The 22,996-nt window shown below is 37.1% G+C and overlaps 1 protein-coding gene and 1 long non-coding RNA gene across 5 annotated transcripts in view; one reads left to right on the plus strand and one right to left on the minus strand.

Annotated features, from left to right (window-relative positions):
- Positions 1–22,996, minus strand: part of LOC109367301 — a 116,220-nt gene that overhangs the window by 38,705 nt on the left and 54,519 nt on the right. The gene's annotated exons all lie outside the window — the stretch shown is intronic.
- PDE5A (phosphodiesterase 5A) overlaps positions 23–22,996 on the plus strand; it is a 61,709-nt gene continuing 38,735 nt past the window's right edge. For 2 of the 3 annotated variants that reach the window (XM_003205710.4, XM_010709941.3), the window contains exons 1-3: positions 23–170; positions 14,236–14,818; positions 16,244–16,333. In XM_003205710.4, the coding sequence (XP_003205758.2) occupies positions 145–170; positions 14,236–14,818; positions 16,244–16,333 (699 nt within the window). In that variant the 5' untranslated portion in view covers positions 23–144. Of the gene's footprint in view, positions 171–378; positions 549–14,235; positions 14,819–16,243; positions 16,334–22,996 lie in introns of those variants that run through there. The other variant, XM_010709943.3, reaches the window with a different exon arrangement.

A 22,996-nucleotide genomic window follows, 5' to 3' on the forward strand; every position in this document is an offset into this window, starting at 1 on the left:
TTCCCCGCGGCTCAGCGCTCGCGGTGGTTGATCTTCCGTGCCCTGCTCTGCCCTCTTTATTTTTATTGGGTTTTGCTTTATTTTTGCGAAGAGCTAATGTAAAGACCCGAAGAGCTCGTCTAGGCTTTCCCCCAGTGGCTTGACATGCTGCCTTTTGGAGATAAGACGAGGTATTTGCGTACCGTTGTCACACTTCAGCAGTGGGACTTCAAGTTGAAACTCAGTAAATTCAGCTATTTTTAGAAGTGGAGTCAGGTTTCCATTTTGAATATTTTCCGATAAACAAAGCGGTGGGGATGCAGAGCACAGGCGATCTGCAGCTCCCACGGTACATCCCAGTGGAGAGCTCGGGTCAGTAAGTCCTGCGCTCTGTGCCTCGGACGCGCCATCTCCGCGGGCTCACTTCTCCTCTCGTCTCCTCTCCTGTTCCTGAGCTTTGCACCATCTGCTCACCGCTGCCGATTTGCTTCTTTCGCAAGTCACTTAGCGGGGATGGATGCGTTCTGAGGGAGGCTTTGCTGCCGCTCCTCTCCGCATGGGATGGGGCGGTAAGAAGAGAAATCCACATTAATAATTGACTCACAGCAAGCTAGAAAGCTTCAGGGGTCGCCTGCTTTCTGGTGACCATCTGTCACACAGTCCCTTTATTCTGCTTCTTCTTCCTGAGGTTCATTTGGCAGAAAAATAACGAAAACGCCTTTAAAAAGGTCTTTAAAGTATTGAATTTTTAAAAAAGGCTGTGCATAGCTGTAACCGATGGATGCAGTTAACTCTGCTGTTCTGCTGAACCCTAGTGCATGGTATGGAATCGAAGGGTAGCTTGTTTTTCCAGGAAATAGGAGGTTAGCAGCTTTGAGAAGTAGCATTTTATTAGTTCAGCCTGTCACACTTCCTTTGGAAACTGGAAGTAGTATTGAACAAATAAGAATGTTAATTAATAGTAACCGCTATGTCAGATTTGTTTTCCCCATGGAGAAGTTTGGTTAGTCCTTTTGGTTTTTTTTTCTGCTGAAGCACAGCTTTGTGTTTGTGTGAGTCTGAAACAGGCAGTAGTTTGCAAAATACCATTCAGGCATGTCATGGTGACAGCAATGCTTCTGCATTTAGAGAAGGTTTTGCAGAAAAGCTGTTGACTTGGAGATCTTGCTTGGCGATAATTCTGTGATGTCTTACTGTGGTGGAAACATTGTTTTAGTTTCAAAACTATCTTCTCTGTTGCTTTGCATGGAATGTTTTGGTTTGCTTTTTGTCTTTTACTTACTGTCTAAGTAGCAAGCTATAAATATTTAATAAGGAATACCTCCTTCATAAAACATCTTGGATTTGATGAGACAAGTTATGAGTTACCCAACTGCATGCTGGTCCAGATTTTATTCGCTGAACTGATATCCTGTACACCTGAGCAGTCTGATAGAATTGATTTCTTTTGATAAAAAAGGTTTAATGTTCTACATTGTTGAGATGTGTTAGAACTTGAAAAGAAAAAAAACCACCATAATGTTTAATGTTATGCTTTGTGTTAGTTGAATCTTTGTACAACAACTGGCTGTGAACTGGCTGTGCTGTGAGTGCTTTGGTTACTTAGCAGTAAACTTATTCTGTCAAGCCAAAAAACGTTCATTGAGCCTATTTTGACTGTTTTCTAATCTTAATTTACTTCTCTCTTTTTGTTTTGTTTTGCTTCATAATATGCAAATTCCTCACAGGTACTGAAAGAAGCAGTGCTAGATGTTAGCTAGCTTGGTCTCTCACAGAGCACAGAGGCACACTCCACTTCAAATTGCTAGGTGTGATCGCTTCTGACAAAACTTTCTGTATCTGTTTTTCAAGTATTTGTACACAGATCACCAGCTCAACCACTTATTACCCTTACAAGCCCTTTCTACTGACGATAATTGGCTTTGAATCAGAACCTAATTTTGTTTTATGCAAGGTATCAAGTAACATATATACTTATATATACTATAATTAATTCATTTCTTCAGTGCTTTGTTAATTACCACCAAAATAAATAGTTTGTAGAACTAGGTGTATAGTCACTACTTATAAACTTAATACTGTGGGTGGTCTTATGCTGCTGATTTTATTTTTCAGGTATGGGAGTTGCACAAGCCAGTATATTCATGCTTTGACAAATTCTGTTCTAAAGCTATGATGATCAGCTTCTACCTGCGTAGCACAAGGTTCCAATCTCACAAACGTGCGGTACAGCTTAATAGCTTTACATTTATCCCAGCTTCCAGTATGTGAACAAACTCTGATCCCACGAGTAGGAAGCTACAGAATCACCTATTTATTACTTTATTTTGCACCAGGGAGATAAGTGATATACAGAGATGATATAAATAGCTATTATCCACCAAGTGTTACAGTGTGATCAAAGTGCAGATCAGCAAAGGGGAAGTATGTCATCAGTACTCTCAGAGAAGTTTAATCAGAGATGAATTTGGCTCACTTAGGGACTCAGTCTTCTGGCTGGCAAACCTGCTGGACAGAGAGTGTCTTACTGCACACCTAGGGTTCAAGACTTCCTAAATGCCTGGCTGCAACTACATTTAAGCAATTTATTTTATTCCTTCCTTTTTTGCTATATTTTCCTTTCAAAGCTCTAGAATTGCATAGCACATGTTCGCTTCCTAGAAAGCAGAAAAGTTTTCAAGTAAAACTGTTTCTTTTAGACTGTCTTGTCTTGTTTACCCACACTGTTGTTGAAGGCTCTTTGTAGCTCTTGGAAGCTATTAAGTATAATTAGATGCTATTGTCAGAAAACTGAATGGCTTTTATGGCCGAATCCATTACCCTTTTCATCTTCCTAAAGATTAATCATTTTACGTTCCCTTAAAAAACGATCCGTGCATTGTCATGCTCAAACTTGATACGTATTCCATCTCTCTGTGGAATACTTCTGCATTTTTGACTTATATTTGTCCCTTCTCTTACAAATACAAGAGTGATTCTCTTTCAGTTCTCTTAGCGATCTCACACAGCAGACTGCCAAAACAACAGTATAAAAATTCTTCTCTTGGTTAGAGGCATTGTCCCAGGCAGTTTTTATCAAGCTTCCTAAATGTATGATACAGTGGATATAAATTATTAAACCAAGTATGTTTTTCACTGGAAATAGGTTATTTTGTTATAAATACATCTTGGCTTATTAAGCAGGGTTAGAAAATACTTACAAATGAATTAAGGTGGAGTTGTTTTTTGGAAAAATAAAGGTCCTTAACAGCATGGCACTTCCAGAAGTGGTATTTACTGGGAACCTGTACTTTGCTGGAATTCAGAGACTGCACAATTTGAATATATCAATTACATCTATTACTTCGAAAATAAGTACAGTTTTGTTTTTTTTCTTCTTGATAGTTGGTGGACAGTTTGTGGTATGCTGGCTTGCCTGCAGGTATGTTTGCCTTCTAATCCCTGTGTCTAGAGGGCATTTCAGAAATGTCTTCCCTCTTGAGCTGGATCTCAATGTCTGATGCTTAATCTCATAAAGATTATCTGTCATTATGCTATTACTTTGGTAAATTGTTTCATTTTTTTAATTGAAAAGAAATGAATTTTTAGAGCAACTATATGACAATTCAGATTATCACAGAGCTATATAAAATTTTCTGCGCTGAAATGTGTTATGGCCTAAAGCTTTTCTTAGGATTAGTATTCTTTCATATGTCAGTAGTTTTTTTTAAGAACATGCAAGTATGAGCCATACTTAAATCTATTGTGACCACAGAAAATAGGCAGTGGTTGAAGGACCCTTTACAATTTTCCCGTGGAGGCGCAGAATCCTATACAAATTGTTCAGATATGCTGAAAGCGGACTTGGTTTTCTAAGTAATTTGATCTGAAGCATTTACAAGAGGACTGCAGACCCACTGATTCTGTGGACCATGGCTTGAAAGCCACAGGAAGCAGAGGTGTTAATACAGGGATCAGAATATTTTCTCCCACTTAATTTTATTAGATGCTTACAGAGCTTTTCTGAGAAAGATGTGCAGAAAAAAAATCATTTCTATGAAAACTTGGAAGGCTTTCTTGTAAGTTTAATGATCTCCATAATTGTCTCAATTATAAATAGTCTTCAAATCCTTTTGCCTTTCTTGATAACTGCAAGTATTAAGATCATCTGAAAATATTTTAACCTCCTGACTCAAAAAGCATTCAGGAAGCATTAGGAATGTTATCCACATTAATGAAGTTGTAAATGTGATTAAGTATTTTTGGCATTTATTCTTGGAAGTAAAGTTATGTCTGTGCCTGAGTATTTTGGAAACAATGTCTAAAGCAGCAAATTCTGTAGACTGAGGAAAACATCATTTGAGAAACAGTCAGAAATCACTTACTAGCAATTTATATCTTTAATCTCTCAAAAGCTGAAACCTTAAATCCCACACAGAATTTTTGGCCTGAAGATAAACTAACCAGCAGATAGTATGAAGCATCTGCAAGGAGAATACGCTTTTACTACTTATTTTTTGCCCTAGGTGATAAATGAACAGGCAATCACAATACATTAATTAAAATACAATTGGTAAGCCTTAGAGACCAGGTAGAAATAAAATGTGGTTAACTACTTTCAGTTTACATCTTTCTGCTTTCTTTTGTTTCAGGATAACTTATGGTATTTGTGATAACACGAGTGGGCATTTGAAACTCATTTCCATTCTTACTGCTGTTAATAGGATGAATTTAGAAAACGGGGTCTAAATGTATGGCAACTAGGAAGAAACACTGAGTTGAGGTATACATTGCCTTTCTGGGAGACAAGGTAGTTAAACGCTTTTATCCATAGGGTATAGAAATTGTGCTAGCTAACAAACGAGTATTAAAATCATGACATACCACCTATGATGTCATGAGATCAAAGGAAGCACATTTAAATATTAAAGACTATGTTTATGCTTATTTGAATGCTAGATTAAAGATGAATTGTGTGGGAATACGTGATCCAGATTCAAAATAAAAGCAAAGCCAGTTTAGACAGCACATTCTAGACTTGAATTAATATGCTACAACGTACTTTCATGTTCAGTAGAAAAGAGGAAGCATTTTGCTTTTGTCATGATTAAATGAATAAATATAATTAATAAAATCACAGAATACAAGTCTTTCTCTGACAAAGAAGCATAGATAAATTTATATGGAATGCTTCCTGACTTATATGACTTACTTAAAAAAAAAAAGAAAAGGCATTAAATACAAAAGGAACTATTTACAAAGTGCCAGAAAAGAAACTCTTCTCAAATGGACCTTGTGAATTACTCAGCAGTTGTAATTTCACATTAGGTCTGGCACTGAAAATATAGCCACAAAATATATTTGCTTAGTGAAATATATATATTTTCCCATTTATTTGTGCATTATGGTGAACTCGCCCCAGAACAGAGGGCCAGCCCAAAGTCTGTGCTCCACTTAAGTCTTACTTAACCCCTATTTTGGGACTTTAAGTGGAAGTGAAGTGGTGGAGACTTATGGAAATTTGCTGGGCAGGTGTGAACTTAACTTTTCATCATTGGTATTGTGCCATTGCTTTCCAGAACTAAATAAGTGGGTCCATAGATATTTTTAAAATTTTTGAGCCTGGAATGAGAAGTAAACATTTGGAGGGGAAATTAAGGGTCACATTTTAGCATTTGACCTTCAGCCTCTGAGGATTTTCTCTGTCTTTATGCTGCGATTAGAAAGTCCATATACAAGACAGCTATTCTTGTAAAACACTAAGTTTGCAGTCGTTTAAAAAATACTTGAAAAGATATAAGAATTGGCTGTTAGTGAGTTTCCCATTTCTAATACTTATGCTTGAAGTAATAAATCAACTTCTGTCTCCTACTTTAAAAATTATAGGAGCATCAGACAAGATTTATACTATTTCATTTTTCCAGAAAGTGGTTCTTTCTCTTTCATGAGTGTGGTTTGAATCACAAATCAGAGTTCTTCATTTAGATCTGTATTCAAACAGAAATCAGTTGGACCACTTACATGTTTAACATTAAATGTAAGTCCATATATTTGAACAAGTTGTGCCAAAAAAATTGACATCAACTTCAAGTTATACTTTGTCTTCAAAAACTGTTTGCCTACCGCTGTTAGAAATGGCGTCTTTAGTAACCACAACTGGAAAGGGTTTGAGGAAAAACAATTATTGTCCTTGTCAATTTACATTTTCAGTAAATGGGGAAACACTTTTTTCACAGTCATTTCTAATGCTTCCATCTAATGAGGCCTTACACAGTTTATTTAAGTCTTTCCATAGCTAGAAAGGAGACATAAACACATCAAACATGATGGTGAAATAGGACATACTGGAAAGAAAATGGGAAGGCGAGTTTAATTTCCAAGTGACTTGTGGTAATTTTCAAACTTATTTTTTAATGTTGAATAGATTTCAAGTTGTTAACCCTTTAAATGATTTCTGTGTCTAAATTATGTCAAGACATAGGAAAGAAATTTGAAGACATCTTGTGGTTATTTTCAGGAAAGCCACTGAGAAAATAGACAAGCTTGCTGTGAAATATTGTTGACTTCAACATTTGCAGGATTAGACCACAGGAATTAAGATACCTAAAAGCTGGCATTCTATGACAGCTGCTCTGAAAGTAATATGTCCTATTTTATAATGTTGGCCCATGACATCAGAGGCGGATGTTGGTGGTACAGCAGTAGAGGCTGAATGTTCTGTTACATTTTATTGCCATGTGCTAGATGGAATCACAAAATCAGTCTGACAAAGTGGCATCAGACATGGAAGTGCACATGAAGCAAAGGTATGGAACTATGTGAAAAAAATAGCACCCACTGATATTCATCAGTGCTTGCTGAATGTTTAAGGAGATGAAACAGTGGATGTGAGCACAGTGAGATGGTGGGTAGTGCATTTCAGCAGTGGAAACTTTGACATGAAAGACATGGCACATTCCAGACAGCCATGCAGATTTTTAAAAATACAGCATGCAGGCTCTTGTTCATCACCGGCAAAATGTGCAGCTAATGGTGGTGACTCTGTTGAAAGGTAGTGTTTTGTAGCTGAGAATTTGCTCTAAGAAGTAATGTTATTGTGTTCTTTGTAGTTGTAGTTTCCATGGGAATAAATAGGAGGCATTACTTTCAGAGTGATCTATGTGTAGTAGGCAAGTTTGAATTCAGTTCCCTCCTGAAGCAGTGTTGTGGTTTAACCTGGCAGGTGGCTCAGCACCACACAGTTGTTTGCTCATTCCCCCATTTCCTCAGTGGGATGGGGAGATAATAAAAAATAAGAACCAAAGTAGATAGAACTCGTGGGTTGAGATAAAATCATTTACTAAGATAGAGGAAAGGAACAAGATAATAGTTAGGACAAACAAGTATATATATACTATCTCTCTCTCTCTCTCTCTCTCTCTCTATGCTCAAACATATATAACAAGTGATGCACAAGCAATTGCTATCCCAGATGCTGACCAGTATCCAGGCAGCCCCCAAGCAATGGAAGTAAAAGTGAGAGCTGAACTCCCACTCCTTTCCAAACTTTCCTTTCATCATGATATCATACAGTATGGAATATCCCTTTGGCCAGTCTCTATGAGCTCTCCTGATTCTGTCTCCTCCCAGCTCCTTGGGCCCCCTGTCATTGGTAGTACAGTAGGAGAAATATAAAACTGAAACAGCCTCCGTGCAGCACTGCTCAGCAACAACTAGAAACATCAGTGTATTATCAATATTATTTTTCTTTTAAAACCAAAATGCAGTATCGTACCAGACACTGGGAAGAAAAACTGTCCCAGCTGAAATGAAGATAGGCGGGTTATCAGTAACTGCTGGTTTGAATGAAACACTGGCAAAACATTCAACACACCTGAAAAATTACGTTGTATATATGAAAGATTTATGAGCAACAGAGAAAATGTATTTGTTATTTGTTGTTTCACTAAAATCCACTCAGCACTTACTCCTTTTATGGAGTAATTATACACATTTTTGTGCCAGATGGGTAGGATGCAGTATACTATCATAGTTGATTCTCAGTGTTACTTTTGTGCTGTTTTTTCACTTTTTCTCCAAACATACTTAGTGCTTGCCTAATGGTCACATTTGTATGGCCTTAAATATGGTTACATGTGAGCAAGGCAATTATCATTTGGCTGTTACTCTTTGAACTTCTTTACCAGGTGCTTTTTGTTGTTGTTGGTTGTTCTGGGTGCTTTGAGAAATACACTGCGTATTCTGAAGACAAGCACAGTGATGCAAAGAAGGGTAGAAGAAATTACTTAATATTCCTAGACTGTGAGTAGAGTAGTAATGAGATCAGCATGGTTTGATTGATAAGGCACAGAAAATAAAGAAGCTGAGGTTCTTTTCAGGTCTGTGTTCTCTTCTGCATGACCAAGCTGTCTCTGTTTTCTCAACTTCTGATTTTCATTTTTCTTTTTTTCTTTCTTTTGTTTTCTTTTGTTTTGTTTATTCCTCATAAAAACCTCTTGCTTTTGAGGACAGTTCCACTTTCTGTACAGTTTAACACACCAGGGCAAGAGAGTCTGAAGTATTCTGAAGTTTCTGAAGTTCTCAAGGGATAATGTAATGCAGATTTTACACGTGTAGTTGGATACAAGTGATGATAGAGAGAAGAATCACACAAATCTCACAATAGTCTTTTCTTTTTTTCTTCAAATATTTCATCTTCTGCTGTATTTTCATTTGCTTTTTACCTCTCAAAAATTTATCTCAAGATTTATCATCTGCTCAATGAGGTCACCTGCCAAATTCGGCAGTCGGTATTATCATGGTCCTTTGAAATTGTATTTTGTAGAGGAAAGACCAGGTTTGTCTGGTTTAAGTGACTAAAGGATTTATTTTTTCATAGTAAACTATTCCTGCTTACGAATTCTAGGATAAACCATAGCTTTCTCAAGTGGAAGCTCAAGGATTATAGTGCATAAAAGAATGTATGCTGCACATATGAAGGAGTGCAGATCCTTAACTCTCCAATCTGTAGTGATTGAAAAACTTTGCTGTGATGGAAACACTGCATGCTTTTAACTATCTGCATAGATCACTAAAATTCAGTATCTCCTTCTGACTAACAGACTAAGTGCTGTAACTTCTAAGCTTACTTTCACCACCGTCCTTACTATCAGCTCTTAACAATGACAATGCTAACTGAACGCTGCTCGTGTGAATAGAATAATCAAGGGTGTTTGTTTCTTCACATTGTCCTTTCAAAATAACATCTTGGTCATACATAGCATTGTTTACTAATTTCCAGTTCAGTCATGGCATTTGTGGTTCAGTATGTGTCTAGCATTGGATCTTTTGTGCTCTTTGCTGAGAAAATAGTTATTTGTAGAAATTCTTTTGTCATGCATTTTTAAATAGGACAGGTTGTCAATACTTCTCAAGACTTCATCTCATAGATTCCACACACAACTAGAATACATGGGTTGATGTGAAAATCTGTTCTTCCACCCATAACTGTGTGTAAAAGGGCTAAATAGTTTCCTTGTTAACAGTGTTCAGTAAAAGGTCAGCAAACACTGTTCTTATTCCATCTGAATTTGAACAGCTTTCTTGTTGCCTAAACTAAAATGCCAAATGGTTTGAAGTTCAAAACCACACTTTAAAAAGTATAGGTAAAAATGTTGTTGTTGCTGTTAACCTACAGAGCTCTTTGACAACTGCACTCTGTGTTGGCCATCTATTGGACTGTCATCTAAGAGGCATTAAGGGGTAGAGGAATATGTTACTCATAATTATGAAGCTCCACATACAGTTCTGTTCAATGTCAAAGCACTTCTAACTACTGCAGATGGCTAACAAGTAGCCAGACCTTATTAAAGAAATGCAATTACTTTCACTGGAAAGGTTTTACAGTTATGTTCCATATCCCTCAATAACCTCCAGAAGACAGAGAAACATTAGAGCACTTATTTTACAGAGCAAAAAGCCAAAGAAGTAAAAACTAAATTATTTCATGTCCACAGTTTGAGAATTGGTATTAGAATTCAGAATGTTTTTTTTTTCCAGAATTGGTTTTACTTATTATTCATACTACATTATTAAAGCCAGAGGACATCATTACACAACACTCAAAAATAAATGAAAGGACAAGTTTCAAGGCAAACCAAAATTCTGCTTTAGTTTTTGCTTTTCCATACAGGGTACCTGAATCTTTCTTTGCTTTGTGCCTTATATCAACACATACACCTGCATAAATTCAATGTAAATGAGAGCTAAACAAAATAATAGCATTTTATATTCTACTTTCTCATATATAAGTAAGTAGTTAATCAGATTCCTCTAAAAAAATATTGTCACTCAGTACAATAGACAGATTCATGGCAATCCATTAATAAAACACACATAGACAAAACATACAGCTTCCTATATCTAATCACTGGCTAGTTTAAGAAAGCATACAGCTCTCTCCATCTCATACTAAGTTATAGCAGTCGGATATAAATCTTATTTTACACCAGTGCCAGTCCTCAGTGTCCAAAAATCAAGTCAGCACACACAAACATGAAATTGGCTCAACTCACAAGACTTCTTTTCAAACTATTGATTATTCTCTACTTATCTGCCTGTGTTTGAATGTGTTTTAAATGTACTCAGCTCATATTTTCAGATTCTTATTTGAAGCCTTAGTGCTAGATGCCAAATTTTGTTTAGAAAAAGCAACAATTTTGAAGTAATTGATTCTTTTAAGGAGATTAATATTAAAACAAAACAAAACAAAAAACCAAAAAACAAACTAACCTTGACATATAAAATACTGCGTCTGATAAAAAGTTATCAGCACTTATATTTGAAGTTGTACTGGGTTTACTTACACATTTTTTCCATTTATGTTTTTATCTTAAGGATATTTTTAGTCACTGCCATCGCTAATTTTCATTCTGCTTTTTCATTCAATTTAAAAATGAAGATTTCAAATGTTATAAAATGAACGAATGTTATAAATGTTATTTTGATTCTCATTGAAATAGCTTTTGCAAATGTGATATTGCCTTATGTGTATTATGTATTTCAGCAATAAATAGTCACAACTCCCACATTTAATATTTATGCTGTGTAAGTACTATAAAGTAAACTTGTTAAAATTGCAGTCTTATTAATACATCAAATGTTCCTTATGTTTCTTCATTTAAAGAAATATTTGAGGTGATTTCACAAAAAGTACATATTACTGCTTTAATTAAAAAAGATCATGAGTAGTTTTTATTAATATACTTAAAAAGACAGAGTTTACGTCCTTGAATACTAAATATCTAAGCAATGAGCCAAAACTCAGAATAACAACGGAATTTCATAGTATTCATTGGCACAATGTTTCCAATAATTGAATTAGCTTTAGATTGCTGGGAAAGTTATAATATCTGTTGATTGAGGTGTATTACTGCTATAGCAAGCACTTTTTCAGGAGCTTTATGGAAAATGGAAAAACAAGGAATGAAATCCTAGACCTGTGGAACTCAGAGGCAAATCTCTCACTGCCTTAATGCTGTCCAATATTTCATTTAGTGGCTTTGGACAAAGACCCTTACAACTAAAGAGTTGGGAGCTGGACTAGATGACCTTTTAAGGTACCTTCCAACTCAAACAGTTCTATAATTCTATGAAACTCAGTGCTCTCATCTTCAGAAAATTCACAAATGTCTTATGTGTCCACAATGGACATTCAGCCTTTAAGGTACGGATATCATCTACCTGGCCTTCTGCAAAGCCTCTGACATGGTCCCTTACCACGTCCTTCTCTCTAAATTGGAGAGGTATGGATTTGAAAGATGGACTGTTCAATGGATTAGGAATTGGCTGGCTGTCTCAGCCAAAGGGCTGTGATCAATGGTTCTGTGTCTGGGTGGAGGCTGGTCAGAACTGGTGTCCACCACGGGTCAGTCTTGGGACCGGTGATCTTCAACATCTTCATCAGTGACACAGATGATGGAATCGAGAGCACCCTCAGCAAGTTTGCAGATGACACCAAGCTGAGCAGCGCAGTTGACAGACTGGAGGGAAGGGAAGCCATCCAGAGGGACCTGGACAGGCTGGAGAAGTGGGCCCTTGTGGACCTAATAAGGTTCAACAGGACAAAGTGCAAAGTGTTGCACTTGGGCTGGGGCAATCCCAGGTATTTATACAAATTAGGGGAAGATCTCCTTGAGAGCAGCCCTGCAGAGAAGGACTTGGGGTCCTGGAGGATGAGAAGCTGGACATGAGCCAGAAGTGTGCACTTGCAGCCTGGAAGGCCACCTGTGTTCTGGGCTGCATTAAAGAAGAGGTGGCCAGAGGGAGAGGGAAGTGATCGTACCTCTCTACTCAGCTCTTGCGAGGCCCCATCTGCAGTACTGCGTCCAGGCCTGGGGCCCCCAGAACAGGAAGGACATGGAGCTCTTGGAGCAGGTTCAGAGGAGGGCCACTAAGATGATTAGAGGGCTGGAGCACCTCTTCTATGAAGAAAGGTTGAGGGAACTGAGTTTGTTTAGCTTGGAGAAGAAAAGGCTCCGGGGAGATCTCATTGTGGCCTTCCAGTACTTGAAAGGAACATATAAGCAGGAGAGGGAATAGCTGTTTATGAGGGTGGATAGTGATAGGACAAGGGGGAATGGTTTTAAACTGAGACAGGGGAGGTTTAGATTAGATATTAGGGGGAAGTTTTTTACGCTTCACGAGGGTGGTGAAGCACTGGAACAGGTTGCCCAAGGAGGTTGTGGATGCCCCATCCCTGGAGGCATTCCAGATCAGGCTGGATGTGGCTGTGGGCAGCCTGGTCTGCTGGTTGATGCCCCTGCACATAGCAGGGGGGTTGAAACTCAATGACCACTGTGGTCCTTTTCAACCCAGGGCATTCTATGATTCTATGATTCTATGAAGATTACTAGGGCTATGAATGATATTAACCATCTGTGTAAGGTTTACCATAATCAGGACAACATACATAAATACATTAAAAAAAATAATTATCTATCATGTATATATTTGCTCTCTCAATATTGTGAATAAGAGAAGAATATAGTTTTACAGTGCTTTATTAAATGAGATCTGCCTCAACTAAACAGCTTTGGAGAAGGAAGAATTTCCAGGTAGTCCACACAGAAGTGGAATATGTGCAGTAACATCATGACTTTCTTTTGCCAGGTGCACATTATAGTCACACAATTTCCAAAGTCATTTTATTTTTTCATAGCATGTTTGCCTGCAGCTGAGGCCTATGAGTTGTATACAATTGTAAAATCTAAGAAATTCTTTCAAACCTACTCAGTGTAAGACAGATAAGTTTTCTATTGTGGATTGCTTGCTCATAAATACAGTATTGGTGAATTTTAGATTTTAATCAGCTACATTTCTCTGAATTAGCAATTAGCAACTAACTTATGCTGTTGCACTCTACAACAGATTAATAAAAGAAAGGTCATGTGCTATGCTCCACATATTTAACATATGCTGATGCTTGTAACCGATCAGCAGCTGACTAACCTGATTAATTTCCAAGGTTTCATTCAGCTACACTCTTGAAATTCCTGTGGTCTGCTGAGCAAATAAAAAATATCCCAAATTTAAAACATGACCACCATGAAAGGTTTCCAAGAGATCAGACTTTTTAATAAGATATTTGCTGTTCATAGGACCAAACATTATGTAATTCAGAAAAAAAATACTTCTGAGAGCAGATCATGTGCTGTGAGGAAGCCTTGTTACAGAGAGAATTAAATAAAAAGCCCCATATTAAAATGAATCAATACATTTTGGACAAGAAAAATATTAGAGTAAATATACACTGATAAGAAAAAGTATACTATGTTATTGATGATATACGTGCTTACAGATAAATCAGGATAGAAAAGTAGAATTAAAACAGGAAGTTTTGTCTTCATTCATTTATACATTTTATAAATCAATGTATAGATTTTTCAGTTTCATTTATAAATAATTGAAATTATAAATTTCAAGGACAAAATTAGTGAAAACTTTTGATCTTCTATGTTCTGAAAGCCACATAATAAGCAATCTTCCTTTCCCTATTCAGGTATTTCCTTCAAGGAGAAAGAGTTTTCTTGTTATGGAGGATAAAACAGTACCACTTAACATAGGCTAAACATTGCCTAAAGTAGAAGAATATTGATAGAGAGGAGCTCTAAAGGTGCACTCATGTTCACTGAATGAAAATGTTTAAAGTTATCCTCTTTGCAGTGTCTTCTTCAAATATATTAGTTCCTGAGGATTTTTAACTTACATTGTTTACTGTATTTTATTTTTGTTTCACAGAGAAATGGTTAATGCATGGTTTGCTGAGAGAGTTCATACCATCCCTGTCTGCAAGGAGGGGACCAAGTCTCAGAGTGAATCCTGTGCTTGTCACCAGCCTGCCTGCCCTGAGACCACCAACTCTGGAACACCAGCAAGGAAAATCTCTGCTTCAGAATTTGACAGACCCTTAAGGCCGATTTTTGTCAAGGACTCAGTAGGAGCAGTAAGCTTCCTCTCTGGCTCTGAAAAGAAGGAACAGATGCCTCTGCAATCTCCAAGGACTGGGACCAGTGCAGGAGATCGGTGCTCAAGGCTTTTAGAACTTGTGAAAGACATTTCTAGTCATTTGGATGTCACAGCACTTTGCCATAAAATTTTCCTACATATCCATGAGCTTATAGCTGCTGATCGCTATTCCCTGTTCTTGGTATGTGAGGATAGCTCTAACGAGAAGTTTCTTGTAAGCAGGCTGTTTGATGTGGCTGAAGGTTCCACCCTAGAAGAAGCTTCAAATAACTGCATTCGCCTGGAGTGGAACAAGGGCATCGTGGGCCACGTAGCAGCTACAGGCCAGCCTCTGAACATCAAGAATGCATATGAGGTAAACCAAGAAAACCTGTCATGAACTATTAATGAAACTAGAAACAGTCATATTATCAGCTGATGTAATATTATCATTTTAGTATATGTATTTGGAGCTACACTGACATACACCAGTCAAGATAGAAAGCAGACAGTAAACTTCCAATTATAATACATGTATTACACACATACACAGACACAGAAACTTGGAGCTATGACTAATGCAACTGGAATGATAACTTCCAAATAAATTATTTAACTTTGTCATTAGCAGTCTGATTTTCAGCCTTAACCATTTATGTGCACATTACTATTTGGACTTCTTAAGAAAATGTTTGAACAACAAAATGAATGAAATTATGAGTGTAATTGTCTGCAAAACTACAGTCCTACAACAGAAAACAGTTTTGAGGATTTGATTGTATCTGAGGCAAAAAGAGCAGGAGCAGAAGAAATAAGACCAGGATGAGGGTTTGAACTGTATAGCAGTCTTCCAAATAAAATAAGACTATAATTTGTCTAATTTAATATAAGGCTAGATGACAAAAAGGAAAGGAATCCAGCAGTGGGAGAAGACTTCTCTTACACCTCATCTTAACATCACTTATTTCCAGACTCTTTGGATATGTTTATTTTGTGCTTTGAATTTAGGGGTGATGGAAATTTATTAAATTAATTGATTGATTCAAATATACAGAGATAAAAATGCACACTTCTGATCGATCATGTCTTGGTTACTCTGAGCATGGTTATAGAATTGGGTACCATTACCAAGTAGTATTTTTCAGAAGCTACAAGGAGTGCAGAATGATTGCATATGTTGTTTAAATTTTCAAGAAACTCAAAAAGTGCCTAAACATTTGTTAATTACATTATTTCAGTGGGACTTTACCTACTCTTGTATTTTAAAAGTTTCTCCTTGAATTGGGTCATTGTACTCAATTTGAAATAAATTGCTTAAGAAAAGACAGCAGCTCTTTAGAAATAGATATTGAGTTTAAATAAATCAAAGCTTTATAACAACATTGAGCTGAAAAAAAAAAAAAAAGATGCAACAGAGTGAGGCAAAAAGTCTAACCATCTTCATGAAACTTTGTTTTTCTGTGGCTACATGCCTTTCTGTATATTTCTGTAATTTCCTCTTGATGATAAAAGCTGTATTGGAGATATATGCATAAATTAATTATAATAATGGTCTAGACTGAAGAAAGGCTTCTTCTGACAGTTTTTTTTTTGCTCTGTCTGGCAACTGTATTTATCCACTGGCACTCATGATCCACTTTTTTTTTTCTTTGAACACACAGTAACAACTTAAAAACAACCTAGATTATTAGGTAGTAATAGAACCTTTGCTATCCTATATAACAGTTAATTCAGATATCAGACTTTTTCAACCTTTTAAGAAGGCATGTATTCAAATAATCATATTTTTCTCTTGTATCAGGATCCAAGATTCAATGCAGAAGTTGACCAGATCACAGGGTATAAGACTCAGAGTATTCTCTGTATGCCAATAAAGAATCATAAGGAAGAGGTAAGTTGCAGAACTGGGATCACATTCTGTAACACAGTTGCTTGCTATGCCAATTCTTTAAACTTTTCTTAACTATCAATCATTATCTTACAGCATAAAACTCTCTTTTTAAAAAAGACTTTGTACTTATGATTGCCTGGACTTCAATTTTTTCTTATCTAGCTCAGTAGTATAAGACAAATGGAATTGTCAATAGGCAGAAGTAGAAAATATATATTTAATTCTAGATGTGCCATTCATTGTTCCTGTATGTAGTATCTTTCAGCATTCAAATTCTCTGTATATTTATTGGTCTTTATCAGCACACTTTCAGACTGCAGTTAAGAGTTAGTGTGCTTCAACTTGGATTGTATCTAGACAATTATGTTCATCACAGGACACTAATTGTTTTTATCATCGTCTAAAACATTTTTTGGATTCTGTTAACTTTGGTCATTAACAATAAATTTAGAACCACATTAAGTGCTTAAGACCAGGCATTGAAAACATGTGGTATTTATATAATTCAGAGAAATCTCTGTTAAGTTATTGTCCTGGTTTGGGAGGGATAGAGTTAATTTTCTTCCCAGTAGCTGGTATGGGTCTATGTTTTGGATTTAGGATGATAGTAATGTTGATAACACATTGATATTTTAGTTGTGGCAGAATAGTGCTTACACTAAGTCAAGGTCTTTTCAGCTTCTTGCACAGCGCTGCCAGAAAACGTTTTGGGGCACAAGGAGCTGGGAGGGAACAGAACCAGGGCAGCTGACCCAAACCAGCCAAAAGGATGCCTTGTACCATACAGCATCATGCTGGACAGTTAAACTTGGGGGAGTTGACGAGCAGGAGTTGCTGCTGCTCAGGGACTGGCTGGGCATTGGTCAGCGGGTGGCAAGCAATTACATTGTGCATCACTGGTTTTGTATATTCTTTTATTGTTATTATTAGTTTCCCTTCCTTTTCTGTCCTATTAAACTGTTGTTATCTCAACCCATGAGTTTTAGTTTTTCTCCAATTCTGTCTGCTGTGGGGGGAGTGAGCAAATGTCTGCATGGTGCTTAGCTGCCTACTGGGTTAAACACAATGTTTATCTAACTTAAAGTGAAATCACTCCAAAATAAAATGTATCTGCTTGTTGATCTCTTGCATGCATTTCCCATCAATGCTAATTATTACAGAAGTTTTCCCTTTGAATATGATGCTACTGCAGTAGGGAGAATTCTTGTTATGAAATTCTTATAATGTCTTCTTATGCTGAGATATTCAAGAATGAATTCAGTAAAGACAAAGAAGGCATAAAACTGGAATTGAAAAAAAGGCAGGATCCATTTTCTTACCTGGGGAGGTAGTTTGTATTTCTTTGTTGTTTGGTTTTTGTTTTGTTTGGTATTTGATCCTGAAAGTAATAGGCTTCAGCCACATCACCAGTTCTTAGAATGCTTGCATAGTGTAAGGCTCTTCACAGAGTGCACCAGAGATTTAAGATGGAGATTTCCTCTCCCATATTTTCTTTGTTCTTCAGACTATTTATCATTTCCAGATAGTTCAAAGTCCTCAAACTCCAAGAACAAATTCTGCAAAGATTATTTTGAAGATACTAAACTACCTTTTTCCTTGCTCTTCCATTTTTTCAAATCCTCTTAAAAAGTATGTCACCTTAACTGTCACATTATTAAATAAACTGATTAAGCTCTTGACTTAGCTGATCTATTGAACCTTACTCTAGCTAACCCAGACAATCAGCCAGAATTTCTATTCTTTATTTACCATAAACTTTGGTTTAAAATATTATTTCAATACTTTCAAGGAGAGAGCTTGAAACTGGCTTGAGTTGATAGTGCCTCACGGACAACACTTCTAGTCTTGCTCTCCTGCTCTCATGCCCAGTTAAAAGCCTCCCCTGTTCCAGCCTGCAGCAGTCACTGCTGGCCCTAAGCCAGCTGACAAGCAAGTCAGATGATGTGCGGAGGGCTCACAGAGAGCAGTGCTCCATGTCAAACTGATGTAAGGTTTTAAATTTCATCCATGCCATCCCATTTTCTTTGTTCTCAAGTGGAAAAAAGTCTGTGTTCTCCTGTAATTGCAATCAGAAATGAATTACAAGGCCTTGCAAGCCAGAGAGCATGGAAGTGCTAACTTCTTATTGGGTCCTCATGGTGAATGGAGGACAGACCAGGACTTGTGTTTGTTGGTGAAATATGCCATGACTTACAGGCTGAATAAACCTGCAATTGGCCGTATCTTCTGTTAGGTTTCTACTCCTAAGTGCATCAGCAAATGGAAATGAAGCAGATACGTATTTATTTTGAAAGCTTCAGCCAACATGAATTTTGTGGAGAGAGTTACACTCACTCTTATATATGCAATAATTTGAAGGAGCTAAGCCAGAAGATTTCTGCTAGGAAAGGATAACACTTTTTCTTTCCCTTCTGATTTTGAAGTCTCTACCAGAAGGTTTTTGTCCCTCTCACTGTAACAGTTTGCTGATATGCTTCTGGACAAATGTCAGAGTCAGTGAAACAGTCTTCAACTTGCCATCTGCTTTTTGAGAAAAAAAAAAAAAGAATACTGTCTCCTCCCTGTAAAAACTAACTAAATAAGTAAATAAATTCCCAAGGCCCCTCTAGAAATACTGAAGCTAGTGAATGCTTCCTTAGCCCACGTCAGCAATCGCAGTCAAAAGATAATTCTGGAAGACTTCCAAAAATAAACACTGAGAATGAGAAGCAAATGTGTCTTTTTTTGTTTGTTTGTTTAGTATTGGTATTCTTTTTTAAAACAAAGGAGTCGTTAATTCAGGAAGAAAATCTCATGTTGATTATTAAATCCTCTGGGCCTGCTGAAGTATGGAGATTTTTCCAGTAGATGTTTTTCACATTTTCCTTTATTTCCATGAGGCATGTGAGAAACCAACATCTTACTTAAAAATAACTACTAGTAAGAAATTCCATAAATGAAAAGAAGAAAACAGTTTAGTTCACAGTAGAGCTCATAAAAAGAACCCAGCAACTAATTAATCTTGCCAAGAGAAAAGTAGTAAAGTATAAGTCTGTCTGCACAGATGAACTAAGAATGGAAATACATTCACTTGATAGTAGAATGTTTAACGTTTTTCATTCCCATGCTCAATCTACTCTTGCTGACAGAAATGCCACAGAAACATTACATTACATCCTGTGATCAGATCATAGATGGTTGTATAGTTCTCATTTGCTCATAAAACACTGCAAATACAAAATGATCAAGCTTTGTTTCAACTTCAGGAGCTTTGATCAAAGTCCTGATACCTGTAAATCAGTACTGTGGAATGATTGTCTAATAATTAAATGGAAATCCTGTCCATCTCATCATATGCCAAAAGTATTGCCACATGACACCTGGGGGCAGACAAGGCTATATCATTTGCTATTTTTTACCTCTGAAGAATCATAGAACCATAGAATTATTAAGATTGGAAAAGACCTCTAAGATCATCCAATCCAACTGTCCAATCCTATCACCAATGTTGCCCACTAAATCATGTCCCTAAGTGCTACATCCACCCTTTCCTTAAACACTTCCAGGGACATTGACTACACCACTTACTTCCCCGGTTCCAATGCATTACCACTCTTTTTGAGAAGAAATTTTTCCTAATATCCAACCTGAATGAGGAATGTGAATGAAGTAGAAAGACCTTGAATGGGAGTCATTAGGTGAAACCAATTTGTAGAGTTATCCAGAACTGATACAAGAGTCAGTAAAGCTCTCTGGTTTGGGATATCTGTAGAATGGATGGTTCCTGACTGGGAGAGTCATCACAACCAGTGTAGAATGTGTACAGAAATGACATCAGTTTCTGCTATTTTTACATTTTTTTTTCTTTCAGTTGTGCAAAGAATTTTCCATAATATCCTATTTTGATTTAATGTCTATTAAAATCTGTAGTATTTTCTCATGTGGGTACCTTTAGTTGTATTGAGTGAGACTTGTCATTCAGGCTCTAGGCCTCAAGTATGTGAGACTGAACTTCCTACTAATTGGCAAGGCAACTGTTTTTTTCTGGCAATACACAGTTCAATTGTTTAGTTGTTGTTGTTGTCTTAATTTTCTCTATCTCCTTTCACCATGAAACTTTTCCAAATACATCAGGGGGGTATTCTGTTTACACCAGCCTTTTTAAGTATCCTGATGAACTTTATAAAATGTAACCATGTTAACCTAGTGCAGTGTAGAAATAGCCAACTTCACTTGAAGCAAACTAAGTCCGGTTTCTGGTAGCAGACTTGCTGCAGGATTATGGAGAACAGTCATTTGCTTCTTGGATGGATTTTCATCTTATGCTGAGATATTTTATAGCAGCTAGACTGCTAGGAATCATGCAGGCTACTGCTGGCAAGAATGATAGAGGATGTGAAAATTTGTTGATTAAAATTGAAAGCCTGTAAACACAAGTCTGTCCCTACAGGATAATTTTGTAAGCCTGATCAAAGTTCTACAAGAGCAGGAGAGCAAAGGAAGCTTAAAACTACTTAATTTGTCCTCTCATGTGAATATGTCCCATCTTTACAAAGAGATAAAGGTTGACTTTTCCTGTTACCTTTTTTGGTTTTGCCCTTTTTTTTTCAGGTGCCAGGAAAAAAATACATATATTTTTTATTCTGAGGATGCAAAACAGTCTTTTTAAAATCAGCTGAAGTAAGAACAAACTAAAAAGGGCACCGAATCCCTGTAGAGCTGGAAAAGCTTTCACAGAATTAGGTCTGCAGTCTTAATGTACAGAAAACTGCAGCACATTCAGATAAAATTCAGATCACAGTTACCGGGACTGAAGTCATTAGTTATCATCGGATAAGAAACATTCCAGGTAGCCTGCTACTTCTAGAGGCAGGAGACAACTACTGGAAGAGAATAGTTAGTAAAAGTAATGCCCTCTGATAATTAAAAGAAATCTCTCCTTGTAGCGTGGATCACATTTTATTGAATGGGATAAGTGTTACAGCTAAAGAAGAAAGGTTACAGAAAAAGCGGCAGCACTGGAAGATTGCTTGTGTTGCCAGCAAGAATACAATTAGGAGAGTTGTGTTCTGATCTGGAAAAGCAGGTATGGCTATCAACCCAGTAACTGTTAGGTGTTTGTTTTTATTTCCTTTTTTGAGGCTGACAATAAGAGAACTATTCCATCATCAAAATTGCTTTTGTGTTCATGATACATGTTTGCCTTACAGCATCTGAATAGCAAATAACAAAGTATTTGATATCTGATCCAAGAGGATTTTTTTTCCTATTGATTTATTGATCTATTGAAAGGCTGGACAAAGGAGTAAGCTCCTTTGTGTACAGCTTATTATTTTCTGCCCATCCCTCTTGCGCTTCAAATACAGCAAACCTGGACAGAGGGTCTTACTAGGAGCTGCATAACTGGTTTGTGTAACACCCTATCTAAAAGCTCATGAAAAAGAGTTTTTAGCACTCAACTGACCACTAGTTACTTTAGGGATTAGGGCACAAAATTACAGATATCTAAGTACAAGCAAATAGTGATTACTTTAATGTTTACTCTCTCTCATTCTTGGCTTTCTTCTTTCCATAGCACTTCCTTATGATTTTCTAGTAGTCATCCCCTTTAAGCCTCTGTTTCCTACTAGTTTTTCCTTTGTTGAATAACAGATATGCAGGATAATTCTGTAGGCATAGCAAGACAGTGACAAAAAGTAACTATCTGATTCAGTGCTACAGCTTTTAAGAAGGTTCATTTAGTGCTTGCTTGTTAAGGAAGAAAGATGAAACAGTGCCTAGGTAATTAAAAAAAAAAAACATATTTTTCTTAGACTGGAACAGTACATATATCAGTGAATGTTCAAGTGGGCTTTTTTTACAGCGTTCTTCAGGTTTTCTGGAGAATCATCTTTATCTCATATATATAGATATGTCTTGTTTATTGCCACAAATATATCACACTTTTATCTGAATAACATTTCTGTACAGCTTGGCGGACAGTAAACCTTTTATTCAAATTTTCTGCCGGTGTGAACATAACTCCCATCTGGAGGGACCAGACCTATGTTATTTCAGATTTATTTATAGTAAGTTTGAAAAATGAAGTTTTGGGTTTCATACTATGCGTAGCATTCTTTAAAATGCAGGCCTATGTTTGACACAGCCTCAAATGCTATCGCTTTTGTCCTAATTACGTAATCATTTCAGTAAAAAGAACAAATCTCCCTGAGTTTTTTACATCTTCTCCTAATTACCCTTTGTAGCCAAGACTCCAGCTGGTAACTAATACAATCATCACAGAATCACAGAATCACAGAATTGTAGGGGTTGGAAGGGACCTCTAGAGATCATCGAGACCAACCCCCCTGCCAAAGCAGGTTCCCTACACCAGGTCGCACAGGTAGGCGTCCAGGCGAGACTTGAATATCTCCAGAGAAGGAGACTCCACAACCTCCCTGGGCAGCCTGTTCCAGTGCTCCGTCACCCTCACCGTGAAGAAGTTCTTACGCACATTCGTGCGAAACTTCCTATGCTGCAGCTTATGTCCGTTTCCCCTCGTCCTGTCTCCACGTACCACTGAAAAGAGACTGGCCTCACCACTATGGCCGCCACACCTCAGATATTTATAAACCTGGATCAGGTCCCCTCTCAGTCTTCTTTTCTCAAGGCTAAACAGACCCAGTTCACTTAGCTTTTCTTCAT

The sequence above is a fragment of the Meleagris gallopavo genome, chromosome 4 (assembly GCF_000146605.3).
Source record: "Meleagris gallopavo isolate NT-WF06-2002-E0010 breed Aviagen turkey brand Nicholas breeding stock chromosome 4, Turkey_5.1, whole genome shotgun sequence".
NCBI classification, from domain to species: domain Eukaryota; kingdom Metazoa; phylum Chordata; class Aves; order Galliformes; family Phasianidae; genus Meleagris; species Meleagris gallopavo.